Raw genomic sequence first — 20,078 nt, 5'->3', positions numbered from 1 at the left:
TAATGCAAATGAATGGCAAACTTTGAAATATAGTCTGAAATGAGATGTTATTATCATTGAGACAACAGGGGTATACAAAAAAATCCGATTGTAGCTTACAGCAGCCGACTATTTAGGTTAAGTTTATAACGTTGTGGACGGCCACCAAGCGTCTTCTGCCCCACGGCTGTGCGCGCATCTAGTTTTGTTGCTAAACGGGAAACCCGTGTATGGGAAATATACTGTAGATCCCGAGATGCTTCGATTATGAAGTCGGACTTTTACTTTGAAGTAAGCACTGAACAGGAAATTAATCAGGCGCTGATTTGGCGCTGGCAAAGTTCACGTAAAGTGTTCCTGGATAGTTATTTTCTCTCGTTTCTTCCAGTACCGTTGAAAAAAGTATTTAGTGTTTCAAAACCGTTAGCGTAGAGTGATACAACGTATTTAATAGTAGATCAAACATGGACTAACGTTACTATCCTTGTGCAAATCAGTGAAGGCGTCATCTGTGAAGACAGAGCTGCGGTCGCAATGTGGAAGCTGGTACCCCTTCAATCTGGAGGTAGGTTAGGTTGTGGTTTCGTTTCTTGTTTCAAACCAAACGTTTGCTGGACCAAGATAATGTTGTCCTTTCAAACGGTGAATTTTCGTCAAACTTGTACGCTAAATAAAGCTAGCAGTCACCGGCTAACTTTGGCTGCAGACGTTACAGTTTGTCATGTGAGCTGTTAACATTAGATCTACTTGTGATAACAAAAGGCATTTGACTTAGTAGCCTACTTTGTGCGCGATAACAGATGTGTCCAGATGTTTGATGAGAACGTAACCAGATGAGCTTCATACATCCATTGATTTTCAGGCGAAACATTTTACTTGCTGCCTGGAAAAGAGTATGTTGTGGGTCGCAAGAATTGTGAAATCCTACTTGGCAATGACCAGTCCATCAGCCGTGCCCATGCTCAGTTGTCTCTTAGCAACCAGGTAAGTCACGTCGCACCGGTCGCACCAGCCAGGTACGTGGGTTAAAATAAATCCCATAATTTCGTGGTGAAGGTATAGCAACACATGGTGCTAAAATTGTTGCTTTTGTATTAAAAGACGTTGACTCTTGTTGCCTTTGAAGTTTCATATTCTGTCTGTGAGGTCCATGCAGTTTCACACAGTGACACACTGACAGTTTTCTGACATCTGTTAAGGGGTTTATCCACTCACGTTTTGTCTGCACCTAGAAAATCAATATTTCCCCAAACCACACCCTTCCCTAGACTGTAATAATCCCTCACTGTGCAGTTGGAGAGAGACATTACCAGTATAACATATGACAGGGAGATTGGAGTAAGAACTGTAGATATGAGTAGCCTACTTTTTTAAGATAGACTACATTATCGAGAAGGCATCTTGAGCATGTAATGGGTTGTTGTGAACGTTGGTGTGCAATTGTATATGAAGAGGCTGGGCCCTAATTTGAAAGATGGCGGCAAATTGCAACGTCACATGTTTAACAAAAGGTAATTTGATAACTAGGCCAAATCAATTTTCTAATTTAACACCATAGGCAAGACACTGGATTGCACTGAAGAACACTGCTCAGTCAGCTCCATGCTCCCACATGTCACACGATAGTTAGGCCTAATAGTTCATACACAAAAGCTTTGCATGTTGACAGACTGCACTTTGACCTCCATTTCAAGTAGGGCTTGGTGGGTTCTATTTCCATATATTTAAGTGTATGAGTGAGTGCACTCATTGCCAGTTGCAAATTCTGTGTTACTCTCTTGTACAGAGTCTGACATTGAAGGACTCCTCTAAGTATGGCACTTTCATCAATGATGCACAGCTGACGGCCGGCACTGTCCAGACCCTGAAATCTGGAGACAGGTTGACCTTCGGGGTCTACCAAAGCAAGTTTAAGTAAGTGTGTTTTTATTTTATTTGTGTGTGTTTGGATGTGTTTAAGTAAGTGTGTTTTTTTTTTTATTTGTGTGTGTTTGGATGTGATTATGCTAAGGGTCGTTCACACTAGGAACAATAACTGTGAAGATAACTGTAACTATAACGATATTAGCATTGTTACTGTTATAGTTTATATGTGGATGTCGCCATTCATATTAGTTAGAGGGATACTCGTTTGCTGTTATCGTTAAAGTTCTCGTTCTTGGTGAGGAGAGTGTGAGGGTGTGTTCGGTTTCTGTCCGGTTCTTGTCAGGGTTGAAGAGGAGAGTGTGAGGGTGTGTTCCTCATGCTTGGAGAATGAGAGCAAGGCGGAGCTGTCCCAGGCCCTCTCCTCATTTGGTGGCCGGCTAGTGAGCTCATGGGACCAGGAGTGTACCCACCTCGTTATGCCTTCTGTGAAGGTCACCGTCAAGGTCAGTCCAAGACCCCATCAATCACCACACATTTCAGAAACGTTTCATTCATTTACCCTGGACAATCCCCTCAGCAACAGCACTATAGCTACTGGCCGAGAGGCTTGAGGTTCTTACACTAATATGTGAACTTACCAAGGAGTTTCAGATACAGCAGAAGCAAATAACATCCTGGTATTCATCTCATTATGTGAAAACCAAAGATTAACACCAGACATGGGGGAGTCTCCATTTTTACGACCTGAGACTTGCTTGATCAACATGTATAAAAGACTCGACTTGACTTGACTTTGACTTGATATTCATGACTTGAGACCTGACTTCAGTCAGATGGCTTGAAATGACTTGACTTTTTATATATACAGTGGCAAGAAAAAGTATGTGAACCCATGCTAAAGTTGACTAAAAAGAGGAATAAAAAATGGAAATTGATCTTAATGCCTTAATTAAGAAAATGCGAGCGAACCTATCACTGTTACTAGACCAGCAGCAAGTGGCAGATCAAATGAGACTGATCGAGTTAATCTGCGAATATGGAAGGCTCTACCGTTATACCAAAAAATAATAAAGTTTGGGTACACAGATGATTTATCTGACAACTCAGAAAAGAAATGAACAGCAGTCTGAAAGATCTGGTGTGCGCAAATTAGCGACATAACCACCACCACCACGTTGATTTTCATCTGTCAGAAGTTAGTTGTGATAGAATCCTAACGTCAAGTTTGAGGCATGTTGAGTTGGCTGTGAATCAATTATGCTTTTTAGTGAAGGATATTAGATTACAATGTATGAAATGGCAACGTGAAACATTTTCTTGTCTAAGTATAATCTGTATGCTAGCCGGTGATATGCTGATATTTAAGGCAGTGTAAACTAGACCAGAGCAGCTCTTCCTCCCTCCCTCTTAAAAACGTCCCTGTCTCATAAGTTACCGTAACAACAGTCCGTAAGTAAACTGCCAGCAATCAGCATAGAAAAGTTTTAGCTTACTTCCCATGTTAGGCTTGTGTATAATATGATATAGCATTGAGGGCTTATGATAAAGCATTGAGGGCTTAAGCTCATGTATAATATGATATAGCATTGAGGGCTTATGATATAGCATTGAGGGCTTAAGCTCATGTATAATATGATATAGCATTGAGGGCTTATGTATAATATGATATAGCATTGAGGGTCCTAAAACTAGCGTGTTGTGCCGTTGCGCTTATCAAAATTTGGCAGTGACATCGACGGTAGCGTTTGATTGATTGATTAGTTCGTTACGTTTTTCAATGTTATTTGAGCTGATGGAGTTGCCAGGCTGGGTCCTTAGAGATGACGGGTGTAACTTGGATTGTTTGAATGCATTTTCATGATTTGATGTAGCCTACTTAAAGTTCGAGACATATTAAAACAATAATAGGCTTTATAATATAATAATTTTATAATAGGTCTACTTGAAATACATTTATTGTTCATATACCTTTACAATGCTTGAATACAATGCCTTTTGAGTAATGAGTAGCAAAACATTTTTTGCAAATAAAACCCCAGCAGTTCATAACTAGCCTACTATAGCCTATTTCAAAATAAAAACGTGGGTAAATCATCATGAATTTGTATGACTTGACTTGTGACTTGCTTGACCCTAAGCTTTGACTTGCCTTGACCCAAGCTTTGACTTGCCTTGACTTGCCATCACTTGACATGTGACTTACTCCCACCTCTGGTTAAAACTGTGGTCATTAAGCTTGTCTGTTTACAAACAAGAAGTCCGTTTTGATTTTTCCTTCTGCCCTTTTCTCTCTGTGTTCTCTTCTCTTCTGTCTCTCTTCCTTTGCCCGTGTTTCTCTCCATCTCTCTCTCCTTCTCTTCTCTCTGTTCTCTCTCCATCTCTCTCTCCTTCTCTTCTCTCTGTTCTCTCTCCATCTTTCTCTCCTTCTCTTCTCTCTGTTTTCTCTCCATCTCTCTCCTTCTCTTCTCTCTGTTCTCTCTCCATCTCTCTCTCCTTCTCTTCTCTCTGTTCTCTCTCCATCTCTCTCCTTCTCTTCTCTCTGTTCTCTCTCCATCTCTCTCCTTCTCTTCTCTCTGTTCTCTCTCCATCACTTCGTTCCCAGACCATCTGCGCTCTGCTCTGTGGGCGGCCCATAGTGACGCCGGACTTCTTCAGCGTGGTCAGCGCAGCCCTGAGGGAGAAGCGGAACCCTCCGCAGGCACAGAGGTACTCCTGACCACTAGCCACATTTAGAATTACTTAACACAGAATACTGTAGCTCAGTGTGATTGACCGGACACTGGTGGCCCACTATAATCTAATCTAGTGACTGGACACTGGTGGTCCACTATAATCTAATCTGGTGACCAGTGGCCCACTATGATCTAATCTAGTGACTGGACACTGGTGGTCCACTATAATCTAATCTGGTGACCAGTGGCCCACTATGATCTAATCTGGTGACTGGACACTGGTGCACCACTATAATCTAATCTGGTGACCGGACACTGGTGGTCCACTATAATCTAATTTAGCCCTCCATAGATTCATCATGGGCTGAAAATATTCAAGCTGACCATATACCGATGTTTGATTAGTTTGTTTTCACGGTTTTCAACTCTTTCGCTGCCGCCTATTCTGTTATTTTTGTGTAAAAAGCAATCAAAGGAAGTGGTAATGGTACATCAGTAGCAGAGGAGCTCCTCACTCACGTGAGCACACGTCTGCAGCTGGCTCCATACTTGACAAGACAAAGTTGTGCTATCAGTCACCCCTCTCCCCCGCTGCGTGTGTGCGTGCTGCTCCAAGGCGCCTTGTAGAATGCTAAACAGGCTACAAGACGTCAGATGGTTACCTTGCTGCCTAAGGAAACTCCTCTCCTGAAATAGATAATCGAGTAAATAGTCTCCTTACGCGGGTCTTCATGCCAAGCCCAGAGGAGTTTAATTTGCAAATGTGGAGAGGAGTGTTTGCAAAAAAGAGTGTTGTCAGGAATGTTGTCTGTAGAGTAGGCTATATAGGGATACAGAAATTATCAAATAAACTAGTTAACACAAGTAACCACTTCAACTTAATGTAATGTATGTGCTAGTTTTTATTTTGTTATTTACCATTTCTTAACTGTTACACTCCTTGTCCATGCTTTTGGGTTGTGGCCTCTTTACGGTCATCACTTTACAGTACAAACATCTCCATAAATATCAATAAGCAAATATAACCTCTTAATTTGTTCTCAAAATGCACTAGATTGATGCATTTAAGCGACTGTCTTATTAAATTCCATCACACACAAACCCCAGTCCCTAACAAGGTGTGTGTGTGTGTGTGTGTGTGCGTGTGCGTGTGCGTGTGCGTGTGCGTGTGCGTGTGCTAGTTATTACCCTGAGATTGACGAGCCCAGTCTAACCAAAGAGGATGTGGATCTGAGCTCTCGCCCTGAGCGTCAGCGACTCTTTGCTGGAAAGAACTTCATCTTCCTCAACTCCAAACAGGTAGTTCACAAACCTGCAGCTGCACAACTAAATATACTGAGCAGGAGATATAGGAGATATACAGAGGATTTGTATTTCTTACGTTTATTTGAAAAATACGGATTGTGTGTATTATATATTACTAAGATTTAATCTTTTACATTTCATTTAAGACACTGATGTAGTGTGCTTAGTTAGTACTGTGTGTGTGTGTGTGCGCGCGCGCTAGTGTTGAGTTTGTGTCGTCTGCATTCCTACGTATTTGTGCAGTGTCTGAGTTTTACGATTGACAGGCCACATTACATAAGACACACACACACACACACACACACACACACACACACACACATTCACCTCTGGGGTGCCACTCTCACTGTTCTGGAGAGCCACTGCATTTTATTAAAGAGCCTGTTTGTACATGGGAGGGCTTGATGCTGGGACAGACCCCTCTGTCCAGACGCTAGGCCATAAGCATGCCTTTATGTAAGATTGTTTTATGTAATTTATTAATTATTAATGTATAAGGCCCGGACGATGGATGTATTATGAAACACTTGGCTCTTGGTCTTCCACTATTTGACTGTCTAATGGTGATAAGTAAAAGATCTACCTACATACTAATGACTTCAATATTAATATATTCCAATGAGTGTTTCTAGATGAGCCTGTGACTCAGAGTAATTGTAGCAGGCTTTTGTATGTTTCTTATATTTAGTGCCCGTAAGCAAGTTGGAGACTATAGCCTCTAACTAAAGGTAAATCACATGAATGTCTGTGTGTGTGTCTGTGTCTGTGTGTCTGTGTGTGTGTGTGTGTGTGTGTGTGTGTGTTTTTTGGCTGTGTGTGTATGTGTGGGTTGTTCCTATAGATGAAGCGCTTGAGTCAGGCGGTGGGTTATGGAGGTGGGCGGAGTCAGCTCCTGGAGGAGGGGTCTGTCCCTGTGTCACTCCTGGAGTCGCCAGGGAGCTGCGTGATTGACATGGCAGTAGGCAGCTCTCAGACACTAATCTCCGCCTCTTCCAGGAAGTGGATAGATGCTGTGGGTCAGGTTCTCCACAGGTAAGTACCGGCAAACTCACAATACTAGGCCATAAACAGCTCTTGTGATAGAACCTCGTGTGTGTATGTGTGTCTGTGTCTGTGTCTGTTGCTTGGCCTTTGGGGGGAGGAAGAGGGAAGATGGATGCTTGTTGCCATGGTTGTCACTCTTCTTCCTGTGTGAAACAGACAGGGCCTGCGGTGGATCTCTGAATCTGAAATCGGATTGGCTGCCATCTATGTCAATAACTCCACCTACTGCAATCCTTATGCTCCGACGGCGACAGGTTGGTCCCTGCTGCAGCCTGCTCCCGTTCACAGACTTGCACACCCTTATTCTCACACACACACACACACACACACACACACACACACACACATAAAGGAGCTTTTCTCTGTGCGGTGTGTGTCGTGCAGAGTCTGTGAGGATGAGGAAGGTCATCCCAGGGCCCTCGCTATCCCAGAGTGCTGCAGTGGACGAGACGGTTCTCCCAGCGGCGTCGCAGAACATCACCGCCTACGTGCTTAACACAGAACCCTCACAGGGCATCAGCGGGTATGAAGGGAATACACACATATTCCACACATTTCATATGTCCATGTGTACACACACACACACAAACACACACACACACACACATTGACATGACAAGAGACGTACGTGACTGTAACATCTTCTGCCTAACTGAGACGTGAACAGAACAACGGATTCTGGCAAAACTAGAGGAGGGGGGGTATGCATTTTTGTGAACAACCGGAATGTCATGGTACTAGCAAAACACTGCTCACCTGATTTGGAGCTCATCACTGTGAAATGCAGGCCATTTTATCTTCCCCGGGAGTTCACATCAGTCATCGTCACCACCATCTATATTCCACCTCAAGCGGACACTGATACAGCACTGGAGGAGTTGTCCAGGACTCTCAGAAAGCAACAGAATGACAACTTGGATGCAGCTGTGATTGTGGCTGGTGACTTCAATAAGGCCCGTCTCAAGAAGGTCATGCCGAATTTTTATCAGCACGTCAAATGTAACAGCAGAGGGGAGAGGACACTGGATCACTGCTACACCTTGTTCAAAGATGGATACAAAGCCAAGTCTCTAACTCCTTTCGGCAAGTCAGATCATGCTGCAATATTCCTTATGCCCAGGTACCAGCAAAAACTGAAACGCGAGCCTCCAGCCATGCGTGAGGTGACGCTCTGGTCAGAGGAGTCTGAGAACATGCTCCAAGATGCGCTGAGCATTGTCACATCGAGACATGGAGTTCTACTCCGCTGCGCGTCGGGGAGTTCTTTGCCCCTCACCCTCGTCCATTAATTCCGTATAACAGGACACCTCGGCGGCAGTTATCCCTTACTTAAAGCAGTATGCTGTTTTTTGTGCAGCTGACCCATAATGCTCGAGAACATCGATGAGTTTACAGAAGCAGTAGTAGGGTTCATAGGGAAGCTTGTGGATGACACTGTTCCCAAAGCCATCATGAAGACATACCCTAACCAAAAGCCATGGGTAAACCACTCCATCCCCGAAGCTCTGAATGAATGAACTGCTGCTTATAACTCAGGACTTCTATCTGGAAACATGGAGGAATATAAAGCTGCCGCATACAATCTACGGAGAATGGTGAAAGAAGCCAAGAGACGGTATGGGGAAAAGATCCGGTCCCAGTTTGAACAGTCAGATTCCAGGTGTATGTGGCAAGGGCTACGGGCGATGTCGGACTACAAATCACCAACTTCCACCATTGTGAACGCTGACCCCTCGCTGGCAGATGAGCTCAACACATTCTACGCACGCTTTGACCAAAACGTGGAGGACATCACCCAGGCGCATGTTGAATGGGCGTCAGACCTGCCAGGCCCAGTGGAGACTGCGTTCATGACGCTCTCAGAGCATGACGTGCGGAGAGCATTTAGGAGCGTGAACACCAGAAAAGCGGCAGGTCCAGATGGCATTCCTGGACGAGTATTCAAAACCTGCGCAGGACAACTTGCTCCTGTATTCACCGAAATATTCAACCTCTCTTTGGCTCAGTCAACTGTACCAACATGTTTTAAAAGATCAACAATTGTTCCTGTTTCAAAGAATTCACATCCTGCTGGCTTGAATGACTACCGTCCAGTTGCTCTGACGTCTATAGCCATGAAGTGCTTTGAGAGGTTGGTCAAAAATGACATCTGCTCATAATTGCCCTTAAATCTAGATCCCTTGCAGTTTGCATATTGGACTAATAGATCTACTGATGATGCTATCAATTGTATACTGCATACTGCATTAGCCCACCTTGATAACAGGGCAGGGAATTATGTGAGACAGCTGTTTATAGATTTTAGCTCAGCATTTAATACAATCAAACCTGTATTACTACTCACTAAGTTGGAAGATCTTGGACTGAATTCATCTCTGTGTAAATGGATTTTTAACTTCCTGACTGGTAGACCCCAGGCCGTGCGGGCGGGTAGTCACATCTCTTCATCCCTTACTCTCAATACAGGAGCGCCACAGGGATGTGTTTTAAGTCCATTGTTGTATTCCCTCTACACATACGATTGTACAGCAGTACATGATTCCAACATCATTGTCAAGTTTGCTGATGACACAGCAGTAGTTGGCCTCATTTCAAAGAACAATGAGCAGGCTTACTTGAGTGAAGTAGACAGGTTATCTAACTGGTGCCAGGAAAACAACCTCCTCCTGAATGTTACGAAGACCAAGGAGATGTTTATAGATTTCAGGCGTGATCAGCATAAGATTTATCAACCACTTATGATCAATGACTCTCAAGTGGAAAGGGTAGAGAGTTTTAAGTATCTTGGAGTCCATATTACTAAAGACCTGACTTGGACCAAGCATATTGATTCACTGGTGAAAAAGGGTCATCAGCATCTTTTCCACCTCAGACGCCTCAAGTACTTCAAGCTACCTCAACAACTACTGAAGAATTTTTACAGAACCACCATTGAAAGTGTTATCACTGGGAGTATACCAGTAATAGCACTGAGCTAGACCGTAAAGCTCTGAAGAGAGTAGTGAGATCAGCTGATCGTACCACCAGAAGTGCCCTACCCAACCTACAGGAAATTTACATAAGGAGATGTCAGTCGAGAACAAGGAAAATGATCAGGGATCCCAGTCACCCCAACAACTGCCTCTTACCGAAACGTTACCGCTGCCTGAAGTCCAACACGGAGAGAATGCGGAAACGTTTTTACCCCCAGGCTATCAGGATTCTAAATGAGGATTGTAGCAGGAGCACCAGCATAGCCTAAACACTTTGCACTTTGGACTTTCTTTCTTTATTCTTCTCCCTTTTTTATATATATATATATATATATATATATCCTTTGCACAGTCTTGGAGTCAGTGGAACAAGCATTTCACTGCATTTATAGGCTACCTGTATAATGTATGACAATTTGTATTGTCATACAATGTATTTGATTTGATTTGACATTGGTGCACATATCACATATAGTCATGTAGTGATTCTGCAAGGTTGCAGTGGTTTTTGAGGAATAAGAATATTTAGCCATAAAAATGTGAACTCATTTGCCTGTTTAACAATGTGGTGTGATGGGTATTGCCTGTTGTGTGATGGGTGTTGCCTGTTGTGTGGTGTGATGGGTATTGCCTGTTGTGTGGTGTGATGGGTATTGCCTGTTGTGTGGTGTGACGGGTATTGCCTGTTGTGTGGTGTGATGGGTATTGCCTGTTGTGTGGTGTGATGGGTATTGCCTGTTGTGTGGTGTGATGGGTGTTGCCTGTTGTGTGGTGTGATGGGTGTTGCCTGTTGTGTGGTGTGATGGGTGTTGCCTGAGCCATCACCTTTTTATTTTACTGACCTGCTCCTTGTTCAGTTCATTCCTTGTTCACTTTGTTTTTTTTCTGCCTGTAGCCCAAAGGTCAGTGAGATGACCTCTGTCGGAGAGACACCGGAGAAACAGCCCAGTCGTGCACGGTCAACATCACATCCCAAGACAACAACCTCCTCCTCCTCCTCTTCCTCCTCCTCCTCTTTTTTCCAGAAGCCTCCTGTCACCAAGGACCCGCCAGACTCATGTACCACCATCACAGAGACGATGATGACTCCACTTACTGTCGCTCAAACCGGCCAATCAGAGAAAACCAGGAAGGCAGACCTGGCTGTGTCCAGCAAGAGGCCCAGCGGCCGTGACGCTGACTCAGCGAAATTCAGGGCTCCGCAGGGTGCGCTCAACAAGACGTCCCCCCAGAAACAGTCCGCCCTGACAAACTTCTTTCAGCCTGTCAGCAAAAAAAGGTACAAGTTTACTTTTGACTGGAACATGATGATGGAAATCAGCATTTCCGCCCGGTGTCCTTACATGCCTCACTGTGACTTTGTATACATCTTAATACTCCAGTATAGATATATATGGCCATCTCACCCTGTAAGCAAAAGAAAGTTATCACCCGGAGAGAAGACATACTCTTTTCTGATTGGCTGGCGGGGTGGCTTTTAATTCTGAATAACGGGACAGCTATGAAGTAGATCTGGTAAAAAAAAGTTTAATCGCCGTTCCATATCAATGCTTATGAATGGTAACTATAACAACCATAGTAGGACGACGGTTGAGCCTGGAGGCAGGCTTCGCAACAATGGAATCAACTGTAAACAAGCTAACTGTCCATGCTATCGCGGTTATAGGGCCAACGAAAGTTGTACAACAAGCTGAACTAGTGGGCTTCTTTTTAAACGGAACCGCGTGTTTCCTTTGCTTTACAGTGGCAACCGGGTGATAAGCGGGATAACGGCCTTCGAGGTGTGTCCTGTTATACGGAATTATACGGAGTTCTACTCCGCTGCGCGTCGGGGAGTTCTTTGCCCCTCACCCTCGTCCATTAATTCCGTATAACAGGACACCTCGGCGGCCGTTATCCCTTACTTAAAGCAGTATACTGTTTTTTGTGCAGCTGACCCATAATGCTTTGTTTCAGACCTCGAGATGGCAGTGTGGAAGCAAGCCAATCAGAGCTCAAGCTTTTCCGGTTGGATAGCGAGGAAGAGGAACTCAATAAAAGGAATTGCACCCTTGCTGTGACTCCCACTCCCACCGTTAACCCCACACACACGACCACGCGCACACACACAGCCACACACCCCACAACCACCGTTAACCCCACACACACGACCACGCGCACACACACAGCCTCACACTCCACAACCACCACGACTGCAGCCCCGAGTCCCCAACACCGGACTGTACAGGGGTCAGCCTTGGACCGCAACCAGGACAGAAGTTCAGGTCCCGCTGCAGGGTTTAGCGCTAGTCCCAGCCTGGGTCTGGGGCCGGGATTAGGTTCTGCGTCAGGGCTGGGGTCATCCAGGGGAATGCTAGACGGACTCTCCAGTGGGTTCACAGGACAGGAGACTAAGAAGAGGAAGGAGATGGAGCAGGAAGAGCCTGCAGAGCCAGATCTGGACCTGTCCCTAGAGGAACTGGAGTCCATCATGATGGACGACATGGACATGGACATGCCCCCTGAGCCCACAGCCAATAAAAAACAGCGCTTGGACCAGGAAGAGCCAAGCTCAGCCAATTGGAAAGCACACCAGAACCAGAAAGAAAATGGCAACACCAGTTGGCAGAAGTCTTCGGAGACTCTGAAACAAAACACTAAAAATCAGACATCAGAGTGGGGCAGTTCTACCAATCAGAAGCAGTTGCCGGAGCAGGAAAGGAAAGCCTCCACCAATCAAAAACAGAAGGTGGAGCAAAAGGAAGATGTCAAAGAAGAGGAAGTGTCTTTTCTGGTAACTACCGGCATTCTGTCCTACGCTAACTATAATTGTTATTTTCCTTTTGTCTGACCAAAGGATTTCTACTACTGTATATCAGGAGAACTGACCCAAAGTTATAGGTGGCCATTTAAATGTTTGATGTTTGTATCTTTAAGGTTGCAAAACCTAACGGACACACTCCGTCTGATGAACACCAACCTGTCAAAAGCAGCTCTGTAAAAGAAGAAAAGAAGGTGACAGACAATCTCACATACACCCAGGGGTACAACACATACAGGGGTACAACAGCAATAAACAACATAAGTGCCAGCTAATGTCAAAGGCGAATGTTGAATAGTTGAATAGTAGTTGGTTTATTCTATGGTTTAATTAGCTCATTAGGCATAGACCACCAGATCCGACACTTACTTTTCCTCTCAGTAATTGTAATAAGCGAGACGTCTGCCTGGCTTGAAAAACTGTGTGTGTGGGGGGGGGACTCCCATATTCAGATGCATGTGTTTATGTGTGTGAGCCTTTGTGTGTTCCATCCTGTGTGTGTGTGTGTGCGTGCGCGTGCGTGCGTGCGTGCGTGTCTGTGTGTGCGTGCGTGCGTGTCTGCGTGCGTGCGTGCGTGCGTGTCTGTGTGTGCGTGCGTGCGTGTCTGCGTTTGTGCGTGCGTGCGTTTGTGCGTGCGTGTCTGCGTGCGTGCGTGCGTGTGTGCGTGCGTGTCTGTGTGTGCGTGCGTGCGTGTCTGTGTGTGCGTGCGTGCGTGCGTGCGTGTCTGTGTGTGCGTGCGTGCGTGCGTGTCTGTGTGTGCGTGCGTGCGTGTCTGTGTGTGCGTGCGTGCGTGTCTGTGTGTGCGTGTCTGTGTGTGCGTGCGTGCGTGTCTGCGTGCGTGCGTGCGTGTGTGTGTGCGCGTGCGTGTGTGTGCTCCAGGACCCTAAGACTGACTCGGAGCTGCCCAGGGGGCTGCTGCTGGTGGAGTTCAAGTCTCTGGTGGTCAGCTCCTCACGGACGCGCACGGAACCCCTGCAGCACCACACCTCCAACCACAAGAACTTCAAACGGTTCCGCAAGGTCAGTCACATGACCTATCCCAGCCATCTAAACTAGTAGGTCAGGCGTGTGTGTGTGTGTGTGCGTGTGCAAGCTGACTTTCTGTACCTTGTTCTATTGATAGGCTGTTTTTTGTGTGTTTGTTGTGTGTGTGTGTATTGAGAGTAGTTGTGCTCTCTGAATGGAGTTCTGATCCCTGGGGGTGTGAGTGACATCTGCCTTTGTAACAGGCCTTATTCCTTGCAGCCACCAGAGGGTGCACACGTGACTACTGTTTATGTGCTCACAGCCACAATCAACAAGCCAGGCAGGATATGCCTGTGTGTGGCCATTTCTAGAACATGCATTTGTCTTTGTGTGTGTGTGTGCACACGCATGCGCGTGTGTGTGTGTGTGTGTGTGTGTGTGTGTGTGTGTGTGTGTGTGCGTAGGTCCCTGTCCCAGGCTCCCAGGGTCTCCCTCAGATCATCGGCGGCTCTGACCTGGTGGCCCACAGCAGAGGGAAGAACTCCGAGCTGGAGGAGTGGCTTAAAGAGGCCGCGGAGGTGAGGGTGGGGGTTAGGAGAAGGAAAAGTCAGATTGTGTGTGTGTGTGTGTGTTTGTGTGCATGCTTATGTATCTGTACTGTCTGTGTGTGTGTTTGTGTTTCGATGCTTGTTTATTGAGTGTGTGTTTGTTTGTATATGTACTGTGTGTGTGTGTGTACTGTACTGTACTCTACTATAAGCATGATGAAGTGTGTTTGCTCTTGTGAGTTCAGGCCTTTGGTGCAGTAAAGTTCCATTATTTTTAATTGTGTGTGTAGGCCTGTCGCGATATTCAATAAATCAATTAATCGCATGATAATTAAAATTAGCTCGATAATTTTTCTGGCCGCGATAAATGCCATTTGCTGGTTTGTTTTCCTCGTCTCTCTCTCTCCCTCTCTCGGGTCCTTAGAGTAACGATGAGTGAACCCTCATGTCAGTCACTTGTCAGTCGCATGGTGTGTGGGGAGGCGGGACTACTGGCGTATCCTACCACAGAGTGCAGCTAAAAAGCCGCGTGAGAAGTATACCGGTAGGCACTAGGCAGAGAGAAAGCTAGTTGCGAGTTCCAGTAGGCTACGCCTAATAAAGACAAAAAAGATGGAATTGTTTCTAAGCCAAACGCGACAGCTGCAGTGTGGGAGCATTTCGGATTTAAACCGAATGCCCGTGGTGAACCACTGAACGTGTGCGAGTCGGTGTGTCGCATTTGTTGGAAAACAGTCGCAATTAAAAGCGGCAACACAACAAACATGCATATGCATCTAAAACACAATCATCCGCTGCAGTTTTCCCAGTTGGGGAAAAAAAACACAACAAGTGGGCCGTCTTCCTCTTCCCGAGGAAAATTCTCAGAACGACAATATTATCGCTTATCGCAATAATTTCTGAGACAATTTATCGTCCAGCAAAATTTGTTATCGTGACAGGCCTATGTGTGTGTGATGATGCTATAATTGTCTGTGATGTGATATGAAAATGATATTGAGTTGAGTTAATGCTGAACATGGTTATGGGCCTTTAAGCATATCCAGTATATTTACATAGTAAAATTGTTATTACAACCGTCTCAACCTGTGTGTGTGTGTGTGTGGTAGGAAGAGAAACAACAAGAAAAGGAGCAGGCAGTGGGAGATGAGCTGTTCAGGTAAATAGATATGAGTCTCTCTCCTTCTCTTTCCTTCACCCTCTATCAGACCGCTCTACTTGCATTGGTTTGTTTGTTTGTTTATCACAATCACATGTTTTTTTTCCACTTTTTCTTCAAATTAGGAAATTGAGGCAATGAAATCAAAACTGATAAAGCACATGTTAGCCTTTGGTTGTGTAATGCCTTCTACACACACAGGCATGCATGCGCGCACACAGAGGGGTAGCTTGCTTCTAAGATAAATTCTAGTGTTTGTTACATAAACTCTCCATCTCTTTCCATTCTCACTGCTTCTCTGTTAATCTCTCTCTCTCTCTCTCTCTCTCTCTCTCTCTCTCTCTCTCTCTCTCACTAGCACAGTGCCATCTCTACATACAGCTAATCCTGGCAACAGAAATGCTGACTTAGATAATTTACTCACTCACACACAAACACACTCAGAGTAACTGTATATCCACCAACCTCCTTTTTCTCCCACATTACACATCAGTACAGTCTAACACAAGCACAAATTTGATATCTTTTTTTTTGTCCATTTCTTGTTTACATGTCCACATGGTCCAGTGTGTTTAAATGTACGTTTGTTATCTTGCTGTTGTTTATGTTCCTACTCATTCACTGATGATTGCTAAGTAAACACAGAGACGGGCCGGTTTGAAGGGTCATGAGAACTAGTGTAAGAAGCTAGTCATGTCCCCATGAGCCCCTAAACGCTCAGAAAATAAATCCCTAATGCAGACTGCCAATGTCCGTGGTAGGGATGTAACGATTACCGGTATAATGATAAACCGTGATAAAAATGTTGACGATAACAATTACCGTTTTCTTTTGAAATATCATAATTATCACGGTTGATTACCACGGTGTTGAAACCGTGTGTTTAATCCTTCCCAGCTTCATCCGAGCCTGCTTTTGACATACAGTAGGCCTGGTACAATGAAGCAAAATTGGTACCCTACTGATTCTGTTGTCTAATTGATGGTTTTAACTGCGATTTGGATTAGGCTACACCTAATTTTAAAAGGCAGAACATTTTCACCGCAAAACTTGCACTGTATCATTTGCACTTTGCGTCTTTTTATGTTCGCGTGCACATTAAATCCATTCCACTCACGTTATCAGAAGAACACAAGTTTTATTTCGAACACTTACTTTGGTCTCACTCAGGGTAGGAATTTCACGGCGGCCACGTCGTTGCCCCTTGCGTTGGCCGTGATGTCCCTTTGAAAATCAGAGGTTTACAGGCCACGGTGGCCTTGGTGCCCTTCTTTCAATATTCTGCTTTGTGTCCTACTAATAGCGAATTTTATTTAGCCTATGGCCTGTCAAAATAATCTTAGCATTCACAGCGCAAATTAATTTAGTCTTTTACGCAGTGGAGAAAGTGACAGCGCAAGAAAGAAAGTGCGTCTAAATTCACCTATTCTTCTCAGTTGAACTACTCGCAAAGTAGCCTACTCATCACACAGACATCACAAGTATCACATGAAAGAGCTTTTTCTCAGCTTTTAAACGATGTTAGCCGCGAATTACTGTGGTGAACAGTTCGCGAGAAACGTAAATAATATAATTAAATGTAATCATAAATTCTACTGAAGGTTTTTGTCCATCTCCCTACCCATTCCTCTCGGTGCAATACTTCACGAACCTTTCGTTTAACACATGACAAACCATATATCAGAATAAACAGCAGACCTTACCGAACATAAAGGTGTAAAGCAGTCCCCTGTACAGTTAGCCGTTCCAGAGTAATCCACTTTTGAATTTGCAGTACATTTCGACATGCATGGATGTCTCCAAATTTGGGCTTTCAGTTTTACAATGTGTTTAAATTGTTCCACATGATTTCATAATGGGCCAAATACAAAATAAATGTTACAAATATCGCCTAGATATCGGTAAATCAGAGGACAGCTGACTAAGAGTTTGTGAAAGTAGATCAAATGCTAAGCATGCATATAGGCTATTTGAGTTTCTTAAAGCTGAACTGTGCTTAAATTGTTCAATACATGATTTCATAACAGGCCAAATATAAAATAAATGTTAAATATAGCCTAGATATCTGTAAATATTAGATGATCAGATGATTTGCAGTTCTATGTAATATGTCATGTTTCATGTCTTTGTAATGTTTCATACAATGATGCAAGTCTACTGCAGTGAATAGGCTATACAACTTTGATAAGTTTTTTTTAGCCTATGTGGCCTTTGTGCCCTCCACCAAATATGCCCAACTGAAGGCCAAGTGGCCTTGCCCCCAGAATTGTGAAATTCCAAGCCTGGTCTCACTCATTGGATCCAAATAACAGTAATAGCAACCTCCAAGGCATGGTAGGGTAAGTTAAGCGATAAGCACATAGCCAATTAAACATGAAAAACTGAACAGGACACTTTTTGAAACTATTTCAGCTTGTGTAGGCCTATCAGTGGTTTCTGAACATATTGAACACACTTTTAAAAACACCGTGATAATACCGAAAACCGTGATAATTTTGGTCACTATAACCGTGAGGTTAAATTTTCATACCGTTACATCCCTAGTCCGTGGTGAGGAACATGCTAGAACCCAGGTGGTGAGGAACATGCTACAACCCAGGAGATTCTGAGGACACAGTCACAGGGCAATATAGTAACAGAACAAAAAGGCTGTCAGTCAAAAGACCAGCTTCTAGGCCCCAGCTGTCAGTCAAAAGACCAGCTTCTAGGCCCCAGCTGTGGCGCGACTGGCTGGGGCACCTGCACCGTACGCCGGTGTCCGGGGTTCGATTCCCGCCCTGTGGTCTTTTCCGGATCCCACCCCTGCTCTCTCTCCCACTCACTTCCTGTCACTCTCCACTGTCACTATCATTAAAGGCATAAAAAGCCCAAAAATATATACTTAAAAGACCAGTGGGGTATACTACGAAGCACGTTAGACATATCTAGGCTATGTAGACATATCGAGGCTTGACAAAGCCTTGACTCAGGGGTATATGTTGAGTGATACTACGATTGCAGTTATGTGATATATTTGTCAAACTAGGCTTTCAGCTCAGATCTGTGCGCCTTCTCGGTGTTAGGATGACTATGGCCAATCGTGTAACGTTGAGACGCACAAGACCGCCTCTTTTTAAAAACAATTACTTCCGCATTCATGAGCGATAGCTTAATCTACACTGTGGTCATTTTTTGTGTCTAACCTATAACATCAAATAAATCAATTGTCATCAGTTGTATGGTATGCACGTCCATAGTGGGATATTTGCACGCACAGCACTATTAAAGCGCATTTGAGATCCAAAATGTTAGTAGAGGTGGAGCTCCACCTGTAAGATATGACAGAATCCTACACGTGAGAACTTCGTTTTTAAGACCATTGATTGGTCAGTGTGCGGTAGATTACACGATTTGAGCTATAACTTAGCACATAACCTCCTCCCGACCAGGTTTGGTTGACAGCATAAGATACCATGGTGATATAGCGACACTAAAACAGATCCACTTTCGTGTCACAGCATAGCCTGGCTTTGAGCGCAACATACCTCGCTAACCCACTAATCGAGATTCGTAGTACACCCCATAGCTTCTGGATGTAGCCGCATCTTGTCTGTTTTGAAGAGCAAGTTTGATCCAGCTGTGTGTGTTTGGGGGGGGGGGTTCCCATATTCAGACAGATGTGTCTTGTTGAGGGAGGCTGATAGAGTTGGTGCTGGTGTAACTAGCAGAGGCATGGGAGAGGTAGGTGGAAAAAGTACACACACTAAAACCTAAAACACTGTTGCCAGGAAACCATGGCAGGCCCCTGATGTAACCTCAGCAGAGCAAGGTGTGTCTCCTCTGCCTGAGCAGAAATGGACCACTCATCCCAACATCTCTCCTCGGTCATGCAGAAAAAGAAAGGGAGAGGAGAGAGGAAAGAAGGGAAGAGGGGAAGTGTGAGGGAGATCAATAGTCCGATAAATGGCAAAGAAAACAGCTCTGGTCCCCCCTCCTCTCCTGTGCCAAAGAGAGGAGAGGGTAAAAAAAAGGCGCCAGACATATTTTATTGTGTGCCTGTTTGGTTTGCTTAGTGGAGAACGTTGTCTGATGGGGACGGTCAACAGTGATATTTTTAAAGCCGGCTGATCTTTCCGTCCAGCGAGGGGTGTCCTCGGCCTGCTGTTGGAATGTTAAAAGCTCGCCAGGAGGACTTTTATGACTCTATATTCTCATTATTTGCTGGTTGATGTGCTCTGGTTGAAATTCTTCTGTCTTTCTACCTGTCTATCTATCTGGTTTGTTATCGATAAGCAATTAAGCAAACCATTTTGTTTTAACAGGTACAACCCCAGACCTTCTGGGAAGAGATCTATGAAATTCTGACAAGTGCAAAAAGAAGAACCAAGAAGAAAATGTTTCATTCTTAACAGTTCTGGGACTTGTTGATGGAAGCCTGAGTAGTATGTTGGGATTATGTTGAAGCCCAGCGAGGCTAGTTTGATCTAGATAATATGCAGATAATGAGTGATATGCCTTAGATCAGTGTATGTGCTGGCCAGACAAATCCCCTGATTGCATGATGTTTTCGCAGTATTCTATTGTATGTGTTTAACATTTTTGTTTACAATTCACGGATGGCAAGCAATGTAAGAAAAACACAAGATGCGAGTTCTTATTTGAATATTTTGAAAAGATTTATTTGTTCTTAATAAAAAATATTGTATACAAAACATTTATTAAAACCTTCCTTTCTGTCTTTAATCAGAAGGATAAGTCACGCTTTGACCTTGGGCGAATCAGCGGGCT

General features: G+C 44.4%; 1 protein-coding gene across 2 annotated transcripts; it reads left to right on the top strand.

Annotated features, from left to right (window-relative positions):
* Nucleotides 1–293: 293 nt before the first annotated feature.
* On the top strand, nucleotides 294–20,014 carry nbn (nibrin). 2 transcript variants are annotated; one of them, XM_076279759.1, is made up of 16 exons: nucleotides 294–544; nucleotides 842–963; nucleotides 1,766–1,893; nucleotides 2,189–2,348; nucleotides 4,448–4,551; nucleotides 5,699–5,816; nucleotides 6,664–6,854; nucleotides 7,023–7,120; nucleotides 7,251–7,389; nucleotides 10,734–11,117; nucleotides 11,795–12,611; nucleotides 12,755–12,832; nucleotides 13,527–13,658; nucleotides 14,069–14,182; nucleotides 15,262–15,311; nucleotides 19,613–20,014. In XM_076279759.1, the coding sequence occupies exons 1-16, from the start codon at nucleotides 514–516 to the stop codon at nucleotides 19,653–19,655; spliced, it is 2,709 nt and encodes a 902-aa protein (XP_076135874.1). In that variant the 5' UTR covers nucleotides 294–513; the 3' UTR covers nucleotides 19,656–20,014. The 2 variants fall into 2 exon arrangements, with proteins under 2 accessions (XP_076135874.1, XP_076135873.1); XM_076279758.1 differs by having other exon boundaries at nucleotides 13,518–13,658.
* Nucleotides 20,015–20,078: the final 64 nt, after the last annotated feature.

The sequence above is a fragment of the Alosa pseudoharengus genome, unplaced genomic scaffold, assembly GCF_046254945.1.
Source record: "Alosa pseudoharengus isolate Yale_2024_CS ecotype anadromous, Long Island Sound unplaced genomic scaffold, YU_APseudo_1.1 YU_APseudo_1.1_scf_12, whole genome shotgun sequence".
Taxonomy (NCBI): Eukaryota; Metazoa; Chordata; class Actinopteri; order Clupeiformes; family Clupeidae; genus Alosa; species Alosa pseudoharengus.
The sequence above is the reverse complement of the archived record's forward strand: the minus strand, read 5'-3'. Positions and strand labels throughout refer to the sequence as shown.

Excerpts from the sequence above, each read along its gene's own strand:
- nbn (XM_076279758.1), top strand. The coding sequence starts at position 514 with ATGTGGAAGCTGGTACCCCTTCAATCTGGAG. Across the intron at positions 964-1,765 it reads AGTTGTCTCTTAGCAACCAG|AGTCTGACATTGAAGGACTC; the intron begins GTAAGTCACGTC and ends TCTCTTGTACAG. Across the intron at positions 1,894-2,188 it reads GTCTACCAAAGCAAGTTTAA|GGTTGAAGAGGAGAGTGTGA; the intron begins GTAAGTGTGTTT and ends GGTTCTTGTCAG.